Source organism: Sebastes fasciatus, chromosome 17, assembly GCF_043250625.1.
Source record: "Sebastes fasciatus isolate fSebFas1 chromosome 17, fSebFas1.pri, whole genome shotgun sequence".
NCBI lineage: Eukaryota > Metazoa > Chordata > Actinopteri > Perciformes > Sebastidae > Sebastes > Sebastes fasciatus.
This window is the reverse complement of record NC_133811.1, coordinates 17413533-17438724: the sequence shown is the minus strand read 5'-3', so window position 1 is coordinate 17438724 and position 25192 is coordinate 17413533. Positions and strand designations below refer to the sequence as shown.

The following is a 25192-nucleotide window of genomic DNA, read 5'->3' as shown; positions in this document are numbered from 1 at the left end:
TGCACGTATCCATGACCACCATTGTTTTATTATATGCAGAAGTCAAAATGCTGCACCTTCACGCCAAGAGCTTATTATAGTCTTTTTCTATGTGAACTGCCCTCGCATGGCATGCAAAGGCCTGCTTTGTGCCTTTGTACTCTCTCCAGGTAGCAGGGAATGAAAAATTCCCTGGATGCCAAGTCAGGCTTTTGTGTTGCTGACATGTTTATGTGTGCATGTGCGCGTGCCTGCTAGAGGAGTGAGAGACAGCAAGGCGGTGGAGGGAGTAGCCGTGAACGCATTGTGAGATAACGAAAGAAAGATGACAAAAAGTGAAGGAGAAAAGGCAGTGAAGGCTGGCAAGAGAGCGAGCCAGGGAGTTAAGGGGCCAGAGGAGGTCTGGATTCTGACAGCCCGTGGAGAATTGAGCATCCCGCACACACAGATGTTCACAATCACCCGAGACAATTAATAATAATAATGATAATGGCTGCTGTGACAACTGGGAGAATCAGGAGGCCGTGATTGATTGGAAGATAATTCTCTGAATTGGCCTGTAGAATTATTTACTTTGGAGCGGCTGCGGGAGGCAAAGTAAAAAAATATCAATCTAATTAATCCAGTTTGGTGCTGATGAAAGACCAAAACAAGAAGATAGTCCGGGAGGTCGTGGAAAGTTGAAAAACCAGCGATCACACGGCCCCTGACCTGAGGGAGCGAGTTGAGACTTTTACCTCTGAGAAAAATTAAAATAAGCATCATTCACATAACATCAGCACGGACTCTCATCACACAAATGTAGTCAGTTAAATAGTTTTCAGTTGTTTCCTTTTCACACATTTTCAACCAAGTCAAAAAACAAAAAACAATCTTGTCGATATCTACATTAAACCATTAGTACCTGCACCGAAGCAGCAGTACACACACTCTCTATACCTCCAGGGTTAACATAAACTTACCAAAACGAGCCACGTATTGCTTGAGGCTGCAGTGTAGGGAGGGGATGCAGAGTGGGTGGGGGACAAAGGTTTATCCGTACTGTTAAGTAACAAATAGCCAGAAACAAGTTTTCAAATTCCTCCAAAGCCAGGTGGGCTATGGATGCACCCTTTATATTTTTTTTTTCAGGAAAATACTTGAGTACAGACCAAGAAAAGATTGTTTTTGCATGCAGCTAGGAGCAAAGGAGGATGAAAAGGGCTTAGGTCCGTGTCTAAATGCAGAGAGTTATGGGTTTGGGCGGAGGTGATGCGCGTCTACGCTTCTGGCAATGTCTGGATGAACACGTAGGCAAGGAGCTGAGACAACTAACCTAGATATTTGTTGCAGCGTATGCATCTTGTTGCATCTGTTTGGACAAAAATGTATCACCATATAACGGTGAAAGGATATTTCACTTATTTATCATATAAAATGCATTTTATGGAGCATTGAATTGGTAATAAAGAAAGAGATGTTTGGAATCAAACATGAGTATCCACAGCTATGGTTTATTGGAAAATAATAAACATCTTCAGTCAAGCATGCTCTGATCGGCATTCATACTTATATGCATATCTGCACACACACATAAACACACACTCAATTATAGTCATCATGGAAGTTCACCATAATGCATCTTAATTAAACTGTGCATTTTAATAAGGATTTTCTTGATTGTCATATAGATTATGAGCATCTATAAAACGTGTTTATTACTGGAGGAATGAAGCAGTATTGCAGCAAACATGTTGTAAAAAGTTGGACTTCTATGATGGCTATATCTGCACACACATTCACACACACACACACACGCTCACATCAAAAAATAGTCTTGTTTTTCGTTGCTTTGTACTTCCTCCATCCCAATGTATATTATGGTTTTGGACCCAGGAAATAATGACACCCACAGTATCTGTGGAGCAGAGTAAGAGCTGTCTTACATCACATCTTGCTCAGGTCTCAGGTCTGCTTTTAGCTGCAGTTCAGAGCTGATTGAGATGTCGCTGGGGTCAGTAGGGGGAAAACAGCACCGGCGTGTGTGTTGAACAGATGGGTCCAGGGGCCGGATGCAGCAGCGCCTGGTGGAGGGGCTGACTCTGAAACAGGGCGGGGCTCGAGTTCAAGGCAGGGCGGAGAGAGAAGGGGGGCAGCGTTGCCATGGCAGCGGCAACGGAGAGTTGACGCTGTAGGAGGCAGGAGGCCAGAGGTTTGGTCAGGTCTTGGTTCTTCCGTAGAGCGAGACGAATCTGAGGAGGGAAAACACATACAAACAAACTGCAATCAAGGGTTTTTTTCTTCTCAAAAGGTAATTGAGCAGTTTAAGTAGGAAACCAGAGAAGGACAAGGAGTCTTAGTCTTAGCAGCTACTTGGCCAATTGAACTACAAACTTTCCCAGTTACTGCCAAACAATCTAATCAGGATCTCCTTTCTACCATAATCTGCCCTTTTGTCCTTCTCACAATGTCATAGGATTACAACATTTCAGACATAGGATTCTTCAACCCATATCACTGCGGATTTGTCTCCTTGGAAGCAGGGAGTGGAGCTTCCTGGAAGAGGCTCTAGAGAGTCAACTTGTGTACACAAACACAATGATGGGGGATGAAAGTAAATCAAGCAACAGCAGAGTACTCACTGCTTGGAAACTCTGGTGACGCTGCGTGGGAGTGTAAGGGCTGAATTTAGGCTTGGCTGGTTTACCTGCTGCTCTATCCTTGTGTCTCCTACTGCTGATGTGCTGGAGCGGAGGAGAGAAACAGACAGATAAACACCAGACAGACACAGGCAGCAGCATAAAGAAGTAGTGGACAAAGGAAGACAGCATCTTTGCCTTTGTTTGGAAATTTAAATAAACAGAGAGGAGGAAATTAAAGGAAGCCTAATCAAAGTTCTGTCGATATTTTGTCGGCTCTGTACTTTGAGATGCAAAATATTCATGAAGGGGCCGGTTTGGGAAATCTTTTTGATTTGATCGACAAGCACAAACAGATGGCTACAGCCACACAATCAGCGGTGAACTGCTAAATATTCATGAGCATCTGGCCAAAGATAACTTTCAGATAGTCAGACCAACACTGTGTATTCATATCATGAACAGAGATGCTAACATCATATTCAGATGCTCGCTGAAACACACCAGGCTCTGTGATTTTAACTCACCTGCAGCGACAGGTGTGAGATGTTCACACTGTGATGAATAAAATATGCACGGTCCTGAAATGTCTCTCTGTGTAATGCATGATGGATAAAATGATGATGGATGTGTTGATGCCTTTGAGCGACTCAGATGTGTGAATCTGTGTGACAGCTGACCTTCTCATGGCTTCACATCCAGAAGAGGAACTAACCAGCGCAAGTGTGATGAGCCAGTTTCATGTGTCACCCAACCAGTGTTCATGCTGCTCGAGCAACGTTAGCGTTCTTTATTGTGTCGTGCACATTTGAATGGACTTTAAGACACACAAAAATAGTACTTCCAAAAACAGTACTTCCATGTTATGCTACTTTATATTTCTATTCCACTCCATTTATCTGACAGCTATAGTTGCTAGTTATTGTTTAGATTTTACATTAAAAGACATATGATAAGCTTTTATATTACAACACATTGTTAAAGATTAAACCAGTGGTTCCTAATCGTTTGGGTTTCTGATTTCTTACAAAAAAGCAGTGTGTACTCGGGGCCTCTTGTCATGTTTCAGATGTCTGGGTTGTTAGCAGTTCCACCAAAGAGTGGAAACTTCTCACATGGTTCCATTTAAATAACTCTTTGTGGCCCAAAGAGGTAAAATTATCCAGAAAGAAAAGATTAGAGGAAAGGCCAAACAAATAAATACACATTAGTGCAGCAGAACATTGTTTTTTCTTCTTTCCTTTCCCCCTGATGTATATATTAGAAAATGGGGCCAATACTTAACATCGGAGGGCTCCTGACACGGGCTAAACTTTGTGGGGAGTCGCATGTAACAAAGTGGTTAAATCATGAGAACACTGCTGCTAAGCAACGGCAATATTAACGTTACTGTCGGCGTCTAGAAGCCACAGAGGCTAACAATTTAGCAAGTTAGTGAGTGGGTAACATAATGCAGGAAATGCAAAGGCATAATGACACAGGAAAAAGATGAGGCCCGTGGGAATATCATTATTTTCCTCAGACATATTTTAAAATTACGCAGAATTCCAATATATGACTAAAATGGTATTATAGTCACTTCTTGTGCATCGAAAAATTAACTTCCATGGCCTCCGCCATTTCTGACAACGTCAACAAACACGTCACAACTCGTGAACTCTGAGTTTTCAGCATTAAAACATTAAATGAACTTTCTATTCAATTTCACCTAAATTACAAAACAAACCTTTTCTCTTCAGGGAGGCCATTAAACATGCCTGATTCTATAGCTAATGGTACCTGCATGTGACGGTGCACATTATACACAGATCACAACAGACCATTGTGAACAATTTGTGCTGAGTTTTGAAAAATTAAAGATAAATTAATTATACAAAAATAAAGGTTTGACCTCACTAATCCCAGGATGTCCATGCAAAATATCCCAGTTAAAGATTTTTCTAGTGAACTACTGTTCACACATCTTCACAAGTCTGTTCTAAAGCAGGATCATCAAAACTTTTGTCTGACATTTGGAGGTTCCCATCCCGTAATTCCACTGATGCCTAAAACTGGTCTAAACTGACTCAGTAATACGATACGATACGATACGATACGATACGATACGATATGATACGATACGATACGATACGATACGATACGATACAATACGATACGATACGATTAAACATTATTCTCAGTTTGCACTGAAATTAATTTTGCATCCATAGGCAGCTCAATTTGAGAAAAAGTACATATACAATAGACATACTGTTATAATAAACAAACAGACAAATAAGACACATCAGTTGTACATACAAGACAAAGACCAAAACACATCTGTCCTCTGGATTTAAATCTCCTTAGCAGCACATTAACTATTTTTTAACGACAAGATGGACTGATGAATAAAAACGTTCTTCAGCCCGATGCGATTAAATGGAGGGACTCTAAATCGCCTCTTGGAGGGCAGAAGTTGATATTCCCCATTTAAAACATGCAAGGGATCAGAAGAGATGCTGTTGGCAAGTCTGGGCATGCTCTTGTTGTGAGCTGCTTGAAAGGAGGGTGTCACAGGTTGGCCAATGATCTTTGGCTATAAAGTTTAGTTTTAAGTTTTACAAATAGACTACTGAGCCAGGCTGCACTGCAGTACAACAGGAAACTCTGAATCACTGAACTGAAAAATAGAAAAATAATCTGTCTACTGGCTCCAAAAGATCTGAGTCTGCGAAGAAAGTAAATGCGCTGCTGTATCAACTTACAACTAATGGACTGTGTTTCTGTGTTAATCAGTATAACAACTCACCACTCTGAGCTTTATTACTGGCCAGACATTTTCGGCAACTGACCTGTTTGAGCTGAGTCTCGGAGTTGACGTGCACATCGCAAATCTCACAGTGGAAAGTCTTGTTCTGGAGTCCGGTTGCTGACTCGAACGGCGCGACCAACTTGGCCTTGACCCCCGTCCTAGGGAAGGACTTGATGGCTCCATTGCCACTCCTTGCCTGCAGCATTGTCTTGTGCTTAGTGCCTGAGCAGATATAAAGTCACATCAACACAGCGTCAAACACAAGCCGGCTAAGCTTTGACTATACGTCAGCGCCTGCAGTTCCTCACCGCTGTTGTGGGCCTGCAGCTGGGAGGCGGAGTTCACAGGGACCTTGCAGAGGGAGCAGTAGAGAAGACGTATAGCTTTCTCTTCCTCTGTTTCCTCCTCTGGAGCCACCTCCACCTCCCCGTCTCTTTGTATCTCTTTCTCTGGCGTCGGAGGGCTGGGTGACAGGGAGGGGTCGGAGGGTGCGTTCACAGTTTCAGTGGGGCCGCTGCTCGGTGGTGAGGGAGGGTCTGGCGGTGAGGGTTCTGAAATTAACGCAGAAAGAAACAAAGATATTAACTAGACAGCGTAAGGTACGGTAAGAAAAGAACAGAAAGAGAATAAAGCAAGCAAGAGAGATGGAGGCCGAGACAGTCAGATGAAACAAACTTGAACAGTTTTCCACAAACTCTTACTGTTTACAAAAGAAGCACCAATTTCATGACATGCACAGGGACAGAGATAAAAACTCACCAGGCTACAGGTGATTATGAGCTCTATCAACCTCTCTAATCGCACTAATAATCAATGATTTCCCCAAGGATGTGCCTCACAGTTTTGTACCGAGATGATTTGGCTCTATTATCTTTTGTGAGACTGACTTGTCGAGGTTCCCTGGAGGAGAGCGTGCTGATTTAAGGATTCGCTCTTTGCTAATAACAATGATTAGCTCAGCCTAGCTGAGTGGTTTGTTACCATTGACTCCCCACTCTTAGGGGCCGACGAGGCTGTTTGCTGAAGTAATCTTCAGAGAGCTCTCGTGCCGTCTCAGCCACACTTCCCCAAACTGGAAATGATCACTCATTCTCTCACTCTTCAAACACACTCTCACATTGGCGATGTCAAGCACAATTCTTCAATCTTTTCGCTTTTTAGCTCGCAGCAAAATGTATTATTCCTATTCCGTAACGCCCACACACACATGCAAAAGTAGCACATCAGGACTGGCGCACACATATTGGCAGTAACGCAGTCGATGCTCCTCCACACTTCTATTGACACATTTCCAGGCACACATGCACTCACACACACACTATACAGTTACCCACTGATCATGTGAAAATCATTCAATCTCAATGTGTTTTTGATCTCAGGAGGCCACTCAAGAGGTCAGTAAATGTAGATGTGAAGACGGAGAGGAGGATAACGCTCAACCTTTAAGCTCTTCACTGTGAAACCCAAAGCAGCAGGAGGTTTATCACATCAAAGAGTTAAAGTCGTGACTGGGAAAAGGAGGTTTGAGCCGTACATTCACATATCTAACGATGTCATACATTTGATGTCTGCACATACACACACACACACACACACACACACACACACACACACACACACACACACACACGCACACACACACACACACACACACACACACACATAGACACAGGGGAAAGCATGCGTGCCTGCAGAGACACACACCTCCTGATGTTGTGTCGGAGCTGGAGGGCTGTGAGAAGGGTGACGGGAGGATTTGCGATGTGGTTTCCTTGACGACCGGTTCAGAGGTCCCGATCTTTAAATCGGGGGCGTCCATCGCTTTCAGCCTTTTCGTGTGTTTGGTGCCACTATAATGGGAAGAAGCCTGTGCCTGTGCACACAACAGCAAACAAGAAGGTATATGAACTATTATTTAGTTATGTGAACCTGACAATGTTTTTATTTCAAGCCACAATACACGACTTGAATGTGAATGTAGCTCCGGCACAAAGTTCTAGAGGCTGCTGTCACACCCACATTGATTGACAGATGCTTTGATATATAGACGAAAACAAGTAAATCAAAGTGTGTAATGTAATGTAGAAATACGAGTGGTGACATTGCATTGCACACAATAGTGCTTGTTTATGAATCATTCTGTAATAAGCACAATAAATGCTCTACAAATGTCAGATATTAAGAGGTGTGCACATTTCACACAGTTATGAAATGGGGCATGTCTAACCTAAGGGCAGACCTTCAACTGCCATGTGAGGGTGTGTGTGAGAAACAGAAACACCCTGAAAGAAAAACAATTCAAAGTGTTTCCCACACGACAACGCCCACCTCAGAGTTGAACCTAAGTCGACAGACTCCGCAGGAACTGGACTTCCTCTTCAGCGACCCGAAGGCCGGGCCAATCAGAGCTTTATGGACGTGATCCATCTGCAACAAAGGAGAAGCGTTACATTAAGGTCATGACTGGTTTAGGGTTGTGAAAGGCACAACTGAGTAGTGAAAGTGATCACCTGAGGTGTTAATGGCACGCTGTCTGCAAGCTAATGATGTGCTCCTTTCAAGAAAAGACAGATTTATAATATCTCAGGTTATAGGTGGGAGTTGTAAGAAGGAGCTGATGGGGAGTAGCCTGTCTGGCACCCAGTCATGCATGAACACAACAGAGGGTGTAAATGACATGCCGTGCCTGCACTGACACTAAACCATGACTAACCCCGACAGGATGAAACATTCAACCCTGTACGTTTGAATCGTGCCAGTCAAAGACTTGTAGTTTGCTCAATTGTGCAGAAGGGAGGCTGTGGTCAACTTGGATTCACAGCAAATCAATTTATTCTAATAGCAACATGTTTTTATGGCATGTCTAAATGTTTAAATAAACCTGTCAAACCACTCTTGCAGCATGTTCTAAAATAATATGTTGTTGTTTTTTAAAATATGGCTAGATTTACAGCTTCCATCTCAACTTTCTGTCAAGCTTCATTGGTTAGAGCCTCCTGCTCTTCCATTGGTCAGAACCACTTAATCCTAGCTCACTAATTGGCGAACCTCATGCAGCATATGGGCACCGATGGACAGTGGAGACATAGCTTATGCAGCAAGACAGATTTGAAAAGCTCCTATGAATGCTCTGATGATTTTATTTCCCACACAAAAACATGTAATTGTGAGTCCAGTGTGAGTAGGGGTGTAACAATACATCAATATGGATCGATTCAATGATCAACGATCCAATATCATTGATGCAAACTAAAAACTTCGATATCATCATCTTTAAGATACGCCTTTATTTTGAAATACCCACGGTACGTCTGCGTCACCATTTTTGTCCAAGGGCACCTCGTTCTTACAAATTCAAACAGTGCTTAAACATGAGAAATGTGGCACTTTATAGTTTTGCATTTAATATCTGGAAGATCCCAGAAATAAAAAGTTGTCAAATCATATTTTAGTTGCTTTTTGTGAATTGATATAAGAGTAACCGATTGTGTTTAAAGTACATTTCTTATCACCTCATATCGATCACAGGCCCTTGAATTGAATCGAAATCGTATCATGGCAAAGTTTGTGATATCAGCAAATATCATATCGTTGTCCAAAGAATCAATATAATATTGTATTGTGATCAAACTTGTGATTTTACATCCCAAAGTGTGACCACCCTGAATCCCACCTTGTACACCTGGCCTCCGCTCTCCATGATGGAGCAAACTATAAACACCTTTCAAACCTACAGGGGGTGAGAACTTCATGTTGAAAGCCAGGCTCACCCAGCCCTTTTCCAAGAAGACTCGATCTGGCTGATGGTCTTTCCACACAGACAGATCGTCAAAAATGAAGGTGGGGTTTAAAAACATTCCTCGCAAGGTTTCATCCACTTTTAAAAGAATGCATTTCACTGTTAAGGTGAAACAAAATAATAGTTTTAAAATCAAGTGTTGCATTGTGTTATCCTGTAATATGAACACACAAAAAATCAACTATCTAGTGAGAAAATGAAGGACCTTTCACCCTCAGACTAGTGTTCTTTATGAGTGTAACAAACAGGCAATAAACGCCTTTGCATATGTGTGTGTGTGTGTACACAACTATACCAGTATCTGACCACACAGCGCTGTGCAGGTTCAACAAGTACTCAGCGCAATAAAACCCAATTGGCCTTTGTGGAGCCAAACAAACCTGTTACCGGTGATGAAATATATAAGGAGCCAAATAACCAGCCACAACCAGGGAGGCTTTATGGAAATTTGGCTGAAGGTGACGTCCAAATTTATATGCTGTTGTGGGCCAACCAACTGATGCAGTAAGCCCTGAGGACATAATACTGTTAACACTGCACTGGAGATTTAGCTCGCAGTTTCTTTAGTGCCAAAGATGAATTCTTTGCTCTTGAGACGTTAAAAACGCAACAGAATCTGTCTGTGTGTGTGTGTGTGTGTGCGTGTGTGTGTGTGTGTGTTTTCTTTGATCATCACTCTAGGCAGCTGCTGCAGTGGAATGCTTCTCTGCAGTCACTGGTCTCTTATCTCTCTCTATTTCCCTGCAGCTGTCTGTCTATGTAAAACTTAAGCAAACACATAAAAACAAATATAGTTCCCTTGCGTATCATATTTAAAATATGAACCATGAGATCATAAAAACGAAAAAAAAAATCATTAACTAACATCTGTAATAACGAAGACATGGACATGTTGGGTGAGTGTATGATGTAGCACATGAATAACAACACATTAATGTTAAACATTGATGTTTCTCTGAATGAACATTCTGACATAAATAAAAAAAAAAAACCTGTCTCCCTGTCTCCTCAGCCCCCGAGGCTCCTCCAGTATCATCATCTGACCCTCCATCACACATTCCTCCCTTCACCCCTCCATCTGCTCCCCTCTGAACTCTCTGCCTCTCCCTTTTCGTCTCTGTCTGATCAAAGTCACCTTCCTGCCTCCTAGTAGACTCATTCTTACCCTCCACTCCCACTCCGCACGCTGGGGTGGACTAGCACCTGTGGCAAAGTCACTTCGCCCTTCTTATTCATTGCCTCTTCTGTCTTTCTTCTGTACACACATACACACTACATCACCCGCTGAATCCAATCTAATACCTTCCCTGCTTATTGTGACGTTAAAAGCAATAAAAGCAGTAAATTCAGTGGACCATACAGTAAATAAAGACACAGAGCGGGCCCCTAGGCATAGGCGGTATAGACGAATGCATTGACCGTGAAACGTGATGCGACTAACATCAGTAGCCTCAAATATACTGCATCTGTGTGTCAAAAAGACAGAAGCCCTCTGGGGCCCAGGGAAGAAAATGAAGAAGAGAAGAGGAGAATTGGGGAAAAGACAGAGGTAATGTGACGAATGAATAGTTTATCTATTGCATAGTGGTTACCGTTGAAGCAGAGTGCTACTAGAGCCCATTTCCACTGCAGGAACTTCCCCCCGAAACAAAGAACCTTTAGTGGAACTTACTGTGTTTCAACCGCGGGACCAAGGTCTAAATTAAGTTCTGGGGACATTTTACGGTACCTTTTTACACCCAAAAACTGCAACGGCCGATGGGTAGTACTTTCTGAATTTACCACAACTTTCGGGGGGGAGTTTGCTACCTTTTAGTTCCTGGAAAAGTAGTTCCAGGGACTAAAATTCCTGGGAACTTTTAGTGGAAACCCGGCTCAGCAGCTTACTTTGGACAATAGTAATGTTTGCTAATTTCATAAATAGAGTTATTCCCACCTTAAATTCATAAGGCAGAGTTGGAAAGACTATTCAGGTGTTTAGGGAATAAACTACAACATAATTCTGAGAAATGCAGTTTTTCTTTTAAAGCAGCAGTCGGTAGATTTAGAGCAAATATGATTAAAAAAAGTTATTTTTATAAAATGGTCACTATATCCTGACAGTAGTGCATGAGACAGGTAGTATGAACATTGGTGTCCTCTGATGCTCCTAATGGCATCTGCAAGATTTCACAGACCGGAGGAAAACAACCAATCAGAGTCGAACTGGAGCCTTGCCGTCTCTGAGCAGTTGTCAATCACTCGCGAACTCTGATCAAACGGTCAAACTAGGCAGCGCTGATCAAATATGAATGAATATTCTGTTACTCTAATGCCTATTTCTCATCTCAAATGTTTTCAGAAACATCTTGTGGTGTACTGATTAGCTGTAAATGAAAAAGTTTGTGACCAGGCAGTCATGTTGAGATCAGTTGAGGAAATACCAAGCACCGTCCACCAGCCGGAGCAAACTTTCTCATTTTACAGCTAAACAGTACACTACAAGATGTTTCTGAAAACATCTGAGGCGAGACATAGGCACTACAGCATTATAGTCTCTCAGAGCAATTGAATTACAATATGCTGAAAGGTTATTATGGAATTTTTGCCCAATGATGCCAAAAACATTCTTCCTACTGCAGATTTAAGGGTGATCTGCATAGATTAATCTCAAAGACATAAAGCCATGCAGTTTCTGTGGGGGTATGGTGGAACTGGCTGCGATGCAAGGGGAACCAGCTAAAATCTAAAATCTAAAATCGAATTGGTCAGGGCCGGCTCTGTAAAGACGTCCACCACATAGCTTAAGTATTAATCGGCATATTTTCTCTCAGTTTCTCGCACACAGCGGTAGCCGCGTGTCAGACATGCTCAGCTCTGTTGAGAGAGTTATGGATGAAACATATGGCCAAGTGAAGTAAAGCAGACTTTTACCTGGAGCGCAGTCAAGAGCCTCAACATTTATAATGATGAATGTTCCTGGATTTATATTGTGTACCGGCATGACAGCTATGTGTGAGCGCATGACGTCAAGCACCCAGAGTGGGTTATGATGAATGAGCTGCTGCTTTTGGTTCTTTGTCATTTAAATGAGTACTCGCCTGGAAACAAAATTACTTTTTTGTTTCCATATCTGTCAAACTACAAGCCAAACTAGCCAGTGAAGTCCCAGTTTGGATCCCAAACATCCACACACACATGCACACGACAGAGGCCGACACACACAGGCTTATACACAGCTAGAGTTCAGCTGTTTGCCCACTTACTGAACACCCACATGGTCAAAACAGAGGAGAGAGAAGATTCCCTTTACATTATGCTGAGTCATCCAGTTTGCAGAAACAATATACTGGAGACAAAACTTTATTAAAGGTGCAATGTGTAGGATCTGGCAGCCTCTAGCGGGGAGGTTGCGGATTGCGACCAACTCAAACTTCTCCCGTGTGCTAAGCGTGTAGGAGCACCACAGTGCCAGACGCGAAAACGTGAATGGCTCTCTCTACAGCCAGTGTTTGGTTTGTCCGTTCTGGGCTACTGTAGAAACATGGCGACCAGCTCCGTGAAAAGAGGACCCGCTCCCTATGTACACATAAACGGCTCATTCTAAGGTAACGAAAACACAACGATTCTTAGTTTCAGGTGATTATACACTAAAGAAAACATACTTATTAATATTATATTCAATTTCTGCCAATAGATCCCCCGAAATGGCACTGTTCCTTTAAGTTTCTTTCAGTTACTTTTTTTGCATATTAAGTGCTACCATAGGTTTCTGTTAAACTATATTTAAATCAAAATAAAACAACGAAGGAACATGGTGTTCTGACCTCAAAAGTGTAATTTATTTAAAGGTCCAGTAAGTAGGATATAGTGACATCTAGTGGTGTGGTTGCAGATTGCAACCAACTGAATACCCCTCCGCTCACCCCTCCTTTTCCAAGCTTGTCGGACATATGCTGGCCTTCAGGTAATGTGTAAAACATGAAAGGCTCTCTCTAGAGCTAGTGTTTGGTTCGTCCGTTCTGGGCTACTGTAGAAACATGGCGGACTCCGTGAAGCGGACCCGCTCCCTATGTAGATATGAAGGGCTCATTCTAAGCTAACGAAAACACAATGATTCTTAGTTTCAGGTGATTATACACTAATGAAAACATAGTTATGAATATTATATTCCATTTCTGCTAGTAGATCCCCCGAAATGCTACACATTGGACCTATAATTAACACAGTGGAGCTGAAACGAGTAGTCAATTAAGCGATTGACACAAAGTTAATCAAATTGTTTGGGATTTACTGCTTTTCTTTGTCCTGCTGTTTATGATAATAAACTAGATATTTGTTTTTTTTGGATTGTTGGTAATATAAAACAAGACTTTGAATAAGTTACGTTGGGCTGTGGGAAATCATATTACAATATATATTTTTCACTATAAATAATCGTTGCAGCCATGAAGTCTATCGAGGTTTAGAGGAGCACTTTATTTCAACCATGTAGCCAAGGCTCCTTTACCAACTTGATTGCGTTAAAAAAGCCATAAATCACCGAAATTACACGCAACCAAAACCAAGCACTGTAAAGGTCAGCTGCTTTTTACAGGGCTGACTATATTCCTGTAGTGTTGGAAATGCAATAAAATGAAAGAAAGGAGGGTTATAAATATGTGAGACAGGATGTGACTCAGCAGGGAGAGGGTGTTGTGAGATTTTTGAAGACATTTTTCAAACTGTGGCGAGTTATAAGTGAGGCAGCTTTTACTGACTTGAAGACGAAGGTCATCCACCATGACGAAAACAACAGAAAAAAGGAAAGCTGTTAGAAATTTGATCAAAAGTGGCAATATTCAGATTTTTTGTGGTAAAGGAGGAAGAGAAAAAAAGAATGAGAGGGTGCGAGGAGGGTCAGTGATGGAGAGATGAGGAGTTGGTACTCTGAAAGCAAGAAAGAGTGCATGGGAGGGTGAGGGATGGGGACGATGACAGCAGGAGACAAAGTGGAAAATGCAAGAGAGGAGAGCTGAAGTGAAGAGGGTGATGGAGCAAGAGCAACGCATGAAAGTGGAAGGGATGGATGGGAAGACTGGCGAGAGGAGGAGAGAGAGGTGAAATGGAGGGGAGAAGGCAAGACTCCCTCAGGTGGCAGAATGTGTTTTTGACAAAGAGGGAGATGCTACACACACACACACAGAGAGGGAATAGATTTACTACACCGCACACTAGCAGTTCAGCAGACTTTCTTTTAAACCCTCAATTTGTCTCTCTATATCTCTCTTCTCAACATCTAAGAGCAAATCGCGGTTTAAAGACGAGACCAAAGTAAAGAGAAGGGAGGAACAAAAAGAAAATTGTCAATTTTGCTTCGGAGTGGGTATCTGGCCAGACTCAGTGAACGGCTCATGAGTCATCGCAACTTCATCTCAAGTTTTGTAATAGGTTTGGTATTAGACGAAAAACACATCATGCTTTCTTGGCTTCATGCGCTCGAAACAAATAGAAGTGTTAGAAATGGTTTTGTATTGTCAGTTGTCGCAGCTACACTGATTCAGGCCAGAAACATGGCTTCATGCATCACACAGTCAGGAGTATATGGAGGCATACAGCATGATCCCCTCTGTAAACCCAACGTCAGCCCTCAGCCCTGCCTGACACATCAACTCTCTTCGGGGCTCGGACTTGGACCAGCTTTGTTTCTCTCCACCTTCACCCTTCACAAACACGGGGACAGGCAGCTCTAAGAAAAGCTGTGCGAGAAATATCAAGGAAGCAGCTCCACCCTCCAGGTTTGTGTGGAAATGTCATGGCTCTCTGCATCAGAGGTGATATATTTGGAAAGGTGTAGGCAGCTCGCTCATGCATCTGTGTACTGAAAAACAACTCCACGCAGGCAGACTGCTCCATGAAAATAAACTCCTCCACTCGCAGCAGAAACCGGCGTGATAAAGTGAACTATTTCTAAAAAAAGGCACAGTTGATGAGAGCGTGGTTGCCGTGACAACTACGTTGACTGACAGTACTCACGTCTGTGAATCCAGGCAGCAGGCGGAAGGGGAGGAGGGGCTTCAGGTCTGGGGAGGGCTGAGTCCTGCCCAGCGTGGGGCGTGCCAGCGGCAGCAGGGCGCCGTGACACATACTACCTAGGGAGGAGACAGGTAGATAGATAAACAGATGGAGCAATGACAGGGTTTCCTTCACTGTTTTTCCTCTCTTATTTTCATTGCAACTTAAAGGGATAGTTTGGGTGTTTTGAAGTGGGGTTGTATGAGGTACTTTTCCATAGTCAGTGTATAACCTACAGTAGATGATGGTCATTGTGCCCCCAGTTTGAAGAAACAGATAGGAGCATCGGCACCGGGACAAAGCAATGTACTGCTGTGGATGGGGCCAGCAGCAAAACGTATTTTAGTCACCTAAAAGAAAGGCTCACCTAAAAAATCCATATCCATTTAAGTGTACGAATATTTTCCGACAGGGAACGGAACTGAAAGTGAAACTTATCTATACTGTTTTTGTCAACAAAGTCTGGCTGCTTTTGATGAGAGCATAGATTAGTTTCACTTCACAAAAGGGCTGTCTGACAACAAGATAAACAGTGGAACATATTCTAAATATAGCGTACACTTAAACTGATACTGTTTTTTTTAGATGAGTCTTTCTTTGGGGTTTCTAAAATATGTTTTGTTGTTGTTCCCGTCTATAGCAGTACATTGTTTTGCTCCTGTGCTGGTACTCCTGTTTGTTTCTACAAACTGGAGGCGTGCTGACTGTCATCTATTGTAGGTAATACACCGACTATGGATAAGTACCTCATACAACCCCACTTCAAAACACCCAAACTAACCTTTTAACGATATGATGCTTTTTATCCATTTGTCAGTTTTTAGCTGAGGTAAGAGAGCTAAATCAGGCATATTTACATTAATATTGTAAAACGCCAATGTTGATTAATGTGCTCTGTTACCTATAAATAGAAAAATAAATGAACATGTCATGAATTAACAATTAACTCCAAACAAAAAATTAAAAAAGATGTTTGATCTGAGTGGTCTTATTTCAGTTTCACTCATCCATATTGGCAGTTATTAAAATAAGATAAAGGCTCAGTTAGATCAAATATCACTTTATTTTATGTTAATTTGAAACACCCACTCATGCACACTGGCAGCGAATTCAAATGTGGAACTGAGGTTGAAGGTAAGTGCATATATTTACTCAACACTGTACAAAAGCACAATTCTGACACTTGTACATGAGTAGTTCCATTGTGTCCGACACTTCATTTGAGAGTGCAACATTCTTTGCAGATTAAGATTTACATGTAACAAGTAAAACCTGCTTACACATTAATCCATCAGTAATAATTATACAATAATATAATATATATATATATATATATATATATATATATATATATATATATAACACTCTGATAATAGCCATTTTACATTCTGTGAGCTTTTTTAAAAAAATAAGATCGTCAGGTCTACCAGGGAAAATGTGGTTTTACAAACAAATCACATTATTATATCAAAATTAAACACACACATTTCTGGTTCAATGAGGTCATTACTCAAAGTGCCATGTGACAAGCTTCTTGCTTGTGTTGCTGAGTTGTGATTATGGCTGCTTGTTCTCTAGTTTAACATGTCCTCTGAGCTTGATTAGTTTGATTCAGGACCAGCCCGCATATGTAATCATCATAATCAAAAATCACAACACACCCATCCGCTCTGCCATTAGTCTGATTGCCTTTAACAACCTTTAAAGTCGTGTGTGTGAGTGTGTGTGTGTGTGTGTGTGTGTGTGTGTGTGTGTGTGTGTGTGTGTGTGTGTGTGTGTGTGTGTGCGTGTGCGTGTGTGTGCGCGCACGTCACGTTGTAGGCTATATGTGTCTTGACATGCATGCGCGCGGGAAGGTATTTTCAGTAGAGAGGGGGGCACTTTGTATTATAATAATTCATTACTTTGAGGTGTTTTATTCAACTTTATGATGCGTCATGTTTCCAGATAAGGCTCCCTGTCATCGGAATCAGTACTTTCTCAGTGCATATGTTTTTATTTCCTACCTCCACAAGTGGATAGTGGGTTAGTTGCTGCTCTGTGTGCACAAGAGGACACCGAGAGCTCTATTCATGAACCCAGCCTCACGGCGCACATCGCAGTCAGGTGTCTGCTGTCTATAGCGCGTCTGGTGCGTAATTTCGTGCGTAATTTTCGACTGGCGCACTTGTGGCACAGCTCGATATACGGAGTGGAATCAGAAAGAATACCTTATCCAATCCAATCCAATCCAAATGTATTTATAAAGCACACTTAAAAACAACGAAAGTTGACCAAAGTGCTGTACAATTATAAATAAAAACAACACAATAAAACACTAAGACCAACTTAAAACCAACAGGACATTAAAATAATAAGAGCGTTAAGACCAATAGGAAAGGGAAAAAGGATTCAAATAGTCTACTCTCATGCCGAGCCAAAAGCCAAGGAATAATCATACATTATAAAACATAATATATTCTATGTACGTGTTAGAGGCTGTGACAATCATAACCAACACTATCACTACTTTCACCCACTTTAGAGCTTATTTCCACGTCGTGTCGCGCGGACAGTTCTGGAACAGCGTGCAGAGTTTTCATCAAAGAAAAACGTATCGTTGTCTGGGACCTTCGCAGTTTTACATGTGAATAGATGATGAGTCTTTTAAGTTGAATTCACTTTTGTGGAGGATCCTGTGTCGTGTTTTCTCTGTGCGTAACAGTGCGCGATGTATTTGTCATCAGCCATGCAGTTAACTAGGTTACTATCACAGTGCCATATAAAATCTAAGTAAAATGAAAATTCAATCAATTTTTTGTGTTTTTCTGGAATTATTTAAAACGTTTTGATTGTTCTTCAAGCTAAATGAATTGTTCATAATCTGGTAACCATTTTTTTGCATTTTTAGGGGGTGACAGTGGGTCTTCAGGGGGAGATAGTAGGTCTGCTGTATAAACCACTATAGAGGTGGTGTATATCATCTGAAAACTGGGAACCTGAAGATTAATTTGAGCTCAGCACTGTGTGTCAAGTTGTTGAAGTGATAAAGAGCTGCAGCTGCTCACCCCTCCCTTCACACAATAATGTGCTTCTGTGAGAAATTACTTTATGAGATACAAGTAACACATGGACGAGGTGAGACACACCTGAAATGTTTTTCTTTAGCCTAAAAATGCGATTCATCACCATTAAATATAATATTCATAACTTGCATGTAATATCCTAAAACAATAATGCATTCTCTTAGTTTATCCATCGATAGTGTTTTTACAATATCCTGTAAGAAATGTAGAGTATATTCAAATAAAGTAAATTGATCTTTTCTGCTATTAGGCCTATTATATGTGTAGCATATGTTATCTCTTGTTATTGCAGAATTCGCCCTGAGCTGTTTTTCATGAGAATTATTGAAGCGCAATAAAATAAAATAAATGCTCTAAACTAAAACAAACCTAGAGAGCATGTTGTCTTTTAATTCTATAAGAGATGTCTTGAACAAGCTGTCTCTGTTCCACTGAGACTGACTGACTGACTGACTTCACAAAGCTCATTCACATCTCAACATAGCAACAAGTGACTCCGCTGCGTAATTGTCAACAACAAAAAAACAACTATTTTTGAGATTAAAACGCATCGTTTACCTACCAAAATACATGGTGGCGCCGGGTGAAATCCGTTTTGTTCAGTGTGAGATAAAAGTATCTTTCATCTCCAGGCAGAGATGAAGCTTTGCGTCTTCTCCTCCACAGTCTCTCTCTCTCTCTCTCTCTCTCTCTCTCCTGCGGCGCCGCTGCTGCTCCTTCCTTCCCATCTGGATTCCCTCCTCCTCCTCCTCCTCCTCCTCCTCCTCCTCCTGACTACCCTCCTCCTCCTCCTCCTCCTCCTCCTCATCTCTTCGTGTACAAGTCTGCTCCTGTATCTACATCTCCCAGAAATCTGTTTTGAATTCCGTAAACAGACGGAAATGACCTTAATGAGTGTACAGTACCACCCTGGATGGATTACTGCAAAGCTCAATGCCAACAGAGCAGGAAGCACATGGGTTTGATACAACTCAATATATAACACCACAAAACAGAAAGAGGGCATCTCACATTTAAAGGGACTGTTTGTAAGAATCAGAAATGCTTGTTAACAGCGACACCTGTGGCCGTTAAGTCAACGAAAGTCAGAGTCGGGCTAGCGGTTGTGCTCACTCTACATAGACATGAACGAGCATCGCTCAAAACAGTGAGGCGACACACGTCAGCTAAAACCACAATATCACTCTATATTTCAGACGAAGGTCTCTCAGTGAATCACCGCTGATACTAGTGTTGGCTTTTCCTGTTTCAGCCTCCGGGGCTGAAGCAGGAAGAGAAATGTTATCGTCCCCGACTGCGCCCGGAGGGAGACACCGGTACCCGGTCGGAGACGATAACGTTTCTCGCTGCGGAACTCCGTCACTTCACAAGACACGGGAAACCTCTGTTGGTCTGGAGGAGCTGCAGCATTTATTTCTGCAAAAACGTCCACTCACTCCATTCACTACATATTCTCAGAGCTACTAACTCTTCTGCAGTGTGTAGTGTGCGCGCATGCACGTGTCGAGGTGGAGCGAGACAGCGAGAACATGCGCGGTGTGTGAGTGAAGTCAAGCAGGCAGAGGAGCAGAGACTCTGGCCACACGCGAGCGCGCATAAGCGAGCGCGCATAAAGCGCGCCTAAGCGAGCGCGCATGGGATCCCGACCCGGTAGATTTATATGTGTAAAAAGTTACAAACAGTTCCTTTAACAAAGTAACTTCAGTTAGTTTTTCAAGCAACATCAAAAACAAAGCTATACTTGAAAGAATGAGGGGAAATCCTTCTCCTCCAAGCCACAGGGTAACTACTGACTGCAGGCTTCCCTCCGCGGCTGCTGTCCTTGGAAGGAGACCCGTGTTCTTCATATGCTTCTGTAAATGGTTTCCCATCCTCGCTTTCCTCTCGGGCCCATGGTATTTTTAGATGCATCCCGGAGATTTCTCTGCTTAGAGAGGAAATTACACAAGACAACAGCACAGTCCAGCTCAAAAACATCACACTTCACCTATTTATGCAGGTTTGCTAAGCATGCATGCACTCACTCACACCGCAAAGGACTCTAGTGTGTTCATATCTGTGTTTTTGTGTTGCACACACAGCTGTAGAGAGATTAGATGCACTGTATCTCTTGGCAGTGACCTTGGTTCAACTTTCTTGTCCTTAAGCCCAAGCATGATTTCCCCCCCTCGTGTCAGGAAAGTGTACAACAACATGTGTTTTCCCACAATCGACAACTCCAGGGAGATTTAGCCCTGGAAGGCTGTCAATTCAACAACTGCTGTCCTGAAAATGCACACACACACTCTCTGAACCAGGAAGCATTTGAATTAGCGATGCACATAAAATGGGAATATATTTCTGATTAGAAAGTGCAGTACGAGTATAGTACAAGGACGTACACAACAAAACCATGAAGTGAAATGAAAAGCCTGGTATACACAAAGGCCCCCACTCAGTGAAATGATTCAGTGGAACAGATAATGTGTGAAGTGCATCTGTATAAGCATAACCATGGTAGCTTCATGCTCCTGAGCGGTGTCATCTGGACTGCACCTCCATCCACGAGCCGCATGGAACAAAAGCTGAGGAGGAGAAAAATGCACACATGGAAATATCTACTCAATTTAACGCCCCTTTTGTCACTTACTGTATTGCCAGACGCTTTGTGTTCCTCTGACAAAGAGCAGAGCACATTTTAGGGGCTGGGTGGTATTATTGCTTTTTTTCCCCTCCCTCCCTTGGAAGGAGCAGCTGAAAAGTTTCTCTCAGAGTCCCACATTTGGAAGCTCGGGGTTTCATATTCTACGTTTAAGCCAGGTGTCTTGTGGGTGCAAACGTTGGCCTGGCTGTCAGATATTTCTGGGTCAGCAAATTTGTGGTCAGTGCAGCTTCACGAAACGAAGCAAGCGCTATTACTGTGGATAAAACACTATAATATACGCTAATGTGACTGAAAAAGTTGCCATTCACTCACTAAAACATGACCTGCCTCCTACTCTCCAGATATCTAGTACGCTCAGCGGAGAGCTCACCTGTCTCACCGGAGATAATATGTTAATGACAATCCTATTCTACACCGTTTACGGTCTCAGGTTTCAGCTGAAAGCAGCACTCAAATAATAGTTCACTGCATCGCTTTACACCTGCAGCCGTTTAGCATCACCAAACACTGAGGCTGTCATGGCAACAGAGGTATGTAATATTATGTTAAGTGAACCGATGCTGAGGGCTCTCGGCTCTGTTTGTCGCTGGCAAACTGTTTAATTGTACGCCGGAAAAGGAAACCTGTGACCCCAGGTGGGCCTTGAGTACGGACGGCCAAGCATGACAGAAATAGAGGCTTTTAAAGAAGTCAATTGTATATGAGGAGGTGATACAGCTACAACACACGAGGGCACACAAATGTACACACACACTGGTACGGAAACTGTTTTTAATCTCGTAACAAGCTTCAAGCAGGAGTGATAAAACACACTCTTAACATTTTCTCTGCAATCACCTCCAGGCAACAATCCACCTCTCAGCTCTCTCTCTCTCTCTCTCTCTCTCTCTCTCTACTGCGCATTTCGGGGAGTCTGAATACACAGTCACCCATCAGCTCACCTCTCCCTTTGATTGGTCGCCATAACAACATCATCATGGTAATCAGCGTGCATTGACTTTGATTCTATTTTTGTGATGATGTCAGCTGACTGGGAAATCTTAAAATTTGTGTCCTCTGCTGACATGCACTGACAGATGCAGGACGATGGAGGAATGTAGGCCATCACACACACTCTTGTGGTTGGACTTTGGTTTTGTTGTTGTGTTTGTGTGCGCATAATTATGCAGGTATGCACACACACATTCAGACACAATTATGTACGCACACCCACACACACCACCCAATGTGACACAATGGTAACAAATAATAAATCTGGCTGTCAGTGACAGGGGTATGCTCAAGACCTGACATAATCTTAATTATATAATATATAATTGCTGTCCAATGAATAGCCTGTATAATAGCCTGTGTGTCAGGAATATTCTGCAGCTGAGAGTTAAATTCACAAAGAGAGAAACAGATAAATAGAAGACAAGAAAGTACAGATGTTTTTTGAGATCTTGTGTGGATGTGAATGGAAGTGCTTATCAGTCTGGTAATCACACATGTAAACAAACAAACAAACACTTAACTCGCAACGGTTGGTATACATAGGAGAGTGCGGAGATGGGTGGTGATCGATTGTGGTGATTGGTGGCTTGTGGCTGGGCGATTTGTCCAGCCCTGCGTGGAAACCGGTGGACTATTGCACGCAGTGTTTCTGTAAGTTAATAATAATAATCATTCGAATGTCAAAATTATGAATGAAGCTTGGAACTATTCAGTACAACCCTAGGTAGCCCTACTGTAACTCCAGAGGGGAATATGTCTGCTCTCGTTAGCAAAAAGAATGCAAATGCGCCTATTTGGCATTTTTGGGTTTTAAACCAAATGTAAAAGGAGAAACAGGGAACATGAATTAATTCATTTCAGTAGGCAGACATTTTTAGTCATCATTGGGCAAAGATTCCATAATAACCTTTCAGCATATTGTAATTCAAGTGTTCTGAGACATAACTAGACTTCTGCACCTCATCATGGCTCTGTTTTCAGGCTTTAGAAAATCTACTTATATATCTATCTATAGACTTTGGCCAATCACAGGTCATTTCAGAAAGAGAGCGTTCCTATTGGCTGTGCTCCGGCTGGTGGGCGGTGCTTGGTATTTCCTCAACAGATCTCAACATGGCTGTTGGGTCACAAACTTTCTCATTTTACAGCTTAACAGTTCACTACAAGATGATTCTGAAAACATTTGAGGCGAGAAATAGGCATTACAGTAACAGAATATTGATCTTCTGCTCTGTGAAATCTTGCAGATACCATTAGGAGCACCGGAGGACACCAGAGGCACATGATCTTTTTCAGATTACCGGTCTGATGCACTACTGTCAGGATATAATGATTTGTAAACTGCGATAAACAAGTCGGGACTAAAGATGGAAACACCACAAATCTAGAGATGGAAAGAGAGAAACAGATAAATAAAAGACAAGAGAGCTTGAGCTTGTGTGTGTATGTGAATGGAAGTTTGTGGGGTCATTTGACAGTCTCTGGTAATCACACATGTAAACAAACAAACGGACTCAGAAAGAAACAGCAGGAAAACAGCTCTGTAAAGCCCGACACCAAGTTGGAAAAAGTCTGTGAAATCAGGAATCCAAGAAGGGAAGAGAAACGGCATGGCAACGGAAACGATGGATGGAAAGAATGGGGTTTCAGAAGAGATCCATGTTCCATGGGGTCAAAGGTCATAATGATACCCATACAGATGTGATGCTGCAACTGTAAATTCTAGGAGGACAAGATTCCCCACAAGCGCCGGAGGAAGAGGTCTCATAAATGGGAGATGAACAGCTCCATGTTGGGGTCAGAGGTGCCATACCACTCATCACTTTACCATACATGAGTCCTGGTTTCAGACACACTTTTTTTACCGGCTACACATGTCAAGTAGCATGTGGGTAATAGCCACCACATGGAAGTGCTAAACCCAAGTCTTTCCGACCACTGAAAGAGCTTTAAGACGAGGTCACGAAGTGGTCCACGCACAGATCCGGGAGGAATTTGCGAGAATCTGTAAAGTAGTAGGAGAAAATCTAACTATCCTCATCTTCACAAAAGAACAAAACTTTTTTAATTTCACGATTTTTTGCAAACATAACCTTTACCTGTAGGCTCAGGACGGGGGGAGATTTACAGATATCATGACCAGGCTTTCAACCTGTGCAGCCTGCTCAGCCTGCGTGGATTATTACACCAGATGCTTTTACTCAGCCCATAAAAACACCCTCATTCACAGGAAATAATTAAACATTTACTGCCCGGTGCAGAGCCTTCCCTATTGCAGCTTCAGAAGAGAAACTTAATAAAAGCATTTGTGGTCATTTCATTTTAGCAAAATGATCTCCGTCTTGCTTGGGAACACCACACACACACACACACACACACATGCACACACACACACTCACACCACAGTAAAGGCTGCTCATGCACATCTGTGAGCCAGAGATAGAGCACTATCTGTGCAGAATGTCATTAACTACCACCGCTGTAGATTTATATTCTCTTAGCAGTGTCATATGAGCCCGTCCAATTACATCCACAGTCCGGACATCATCTACATCCACATACACACACACACACACTGATATAAAACCATAAGATTTGTGGATGGATTTATTATTTGTGGGGAAGATGTAAATTAATTCTCCACTTCATGGGCACGCTGATTAGCTTGTCAAGAGGGCATCAGAGGTTGCTGCCATGGCGACAACACTGCAGCGCCCCATGAGCTTAATATCATGATCATTAATGGAATGAACAGTGGGATTAGATGGTGGTACGAGTGGTACTGGAGTTAATAAGGAAAGGAGCGGGCGAACAAATGCACTGCACAACAAAGTACTGATGGTAACACGCAACAGCCACATTGCCATCTACAGGCTGAGGAGAGACACAACACCTTCTACTTTTATTAGATTAGCAGTGTTCCCATTGGTTTTTTGAGTGTGACCTCTTCATATGAAGCAATATCTACCTCCTCCTCTCCTTAGACTGTTTCATCTGAATATTTTTTGAAGGTCTAAAGAGGTAAAACTATACTGCATTTCACAAGAACAAACAAAATTGTACATAATATTGTGTAGCAGACTATTTTATACATCAGTAATCATCTCTTGCACCTCTTGTGGGGATCCCAATCGCCAGGTTGAGAACCACTGCTGTATACCGTCTGACAAATTCAGTGGTGAAAAGCAACTATGTAAATTTATTCAAGTACTGTGCTAAAGTACAGTTTTGAAGTACTTGTACACTACGTTATACTTTTACTCCAGTAAA

The 25192-nt window shown here is 42.3% G+C and overlaps 1 protein-coding gene and 1 long non-coding RNA gene across 4 annotated transcripts; one reads left to right on the top strand and one right to left on the bottom strand.

The window, feature by feature from the left end:
• Positions 1–1453: 1453 nt before the first annotated feature.
• Positions 1454–18988, bottom strand: LOC141754989 (zinc finger protein 385D-like). Of its 3 annotated transcripts, none has more exons than XM_074614503.1 (8): positions 18848–18988; positions 15182–15297; positions 7717–7815; positions 7093–7261; positions 5697–5939; positions 5429–5610; positions 2601–2702; positions 1454–2210 (listed from the first exon to the last, which is right to left on the bottom strand). In XM_074614503.1, the coding sequence occupies exons 1-8, from the start codon at positions 18855–18857 to the stop codon at positions 1974–1976; spliced, it is 1158 nt and encodes a 385-aa protein (XP_074470604.1). In that variant the 5' UTR covers positions 18858–18988; the 3' UTR covers positions 1454–1973. The 3 variants fall into 3 exon arrangements, with proteins under 3 accessions (XP_074470604.1, XP_074470606.1, XP_074470605.1); XM_074614505.1 differs by having other exon boundaries at positions 2666–2702; XM_074614504.1 differs by having other exon boundaries at positions 15182–15293.
• A 3010-nt stretch (positions 18989–21998) lies between these two features.
• On the top strand, positions 21999–23355 carry LOC141754284 (uncharacterized). Its single transcript, XR_012590586.1, has 2 exons — positions 21999–22098; positions 23170–23355. It is a non-coding gene; the product is annotated as an uncharacterized LOC141754284 (long non-coding RNA).
• Positions 23356–25192: the final 1837 nt, after the last annotated feature.

Coding starts and splice junctions, on each gene's coding strand:
- LOC141754989 (XM_074614503.1), bottom strand. Junction 5,611..5,696: donor GCTGCAGGCCCACAACAGCG/GTGAGGAACTGC, acceptor ATATCTGCTCAG/GCACTAAGCACAAGACAATG. Junction 2,703..5,428: donor CCGAGACTCAGCTCAAACAG/GTCAGTTGCCGA, acceptor CCTCCGCTCCAG/CACATCAGCAGTAGGAGACA.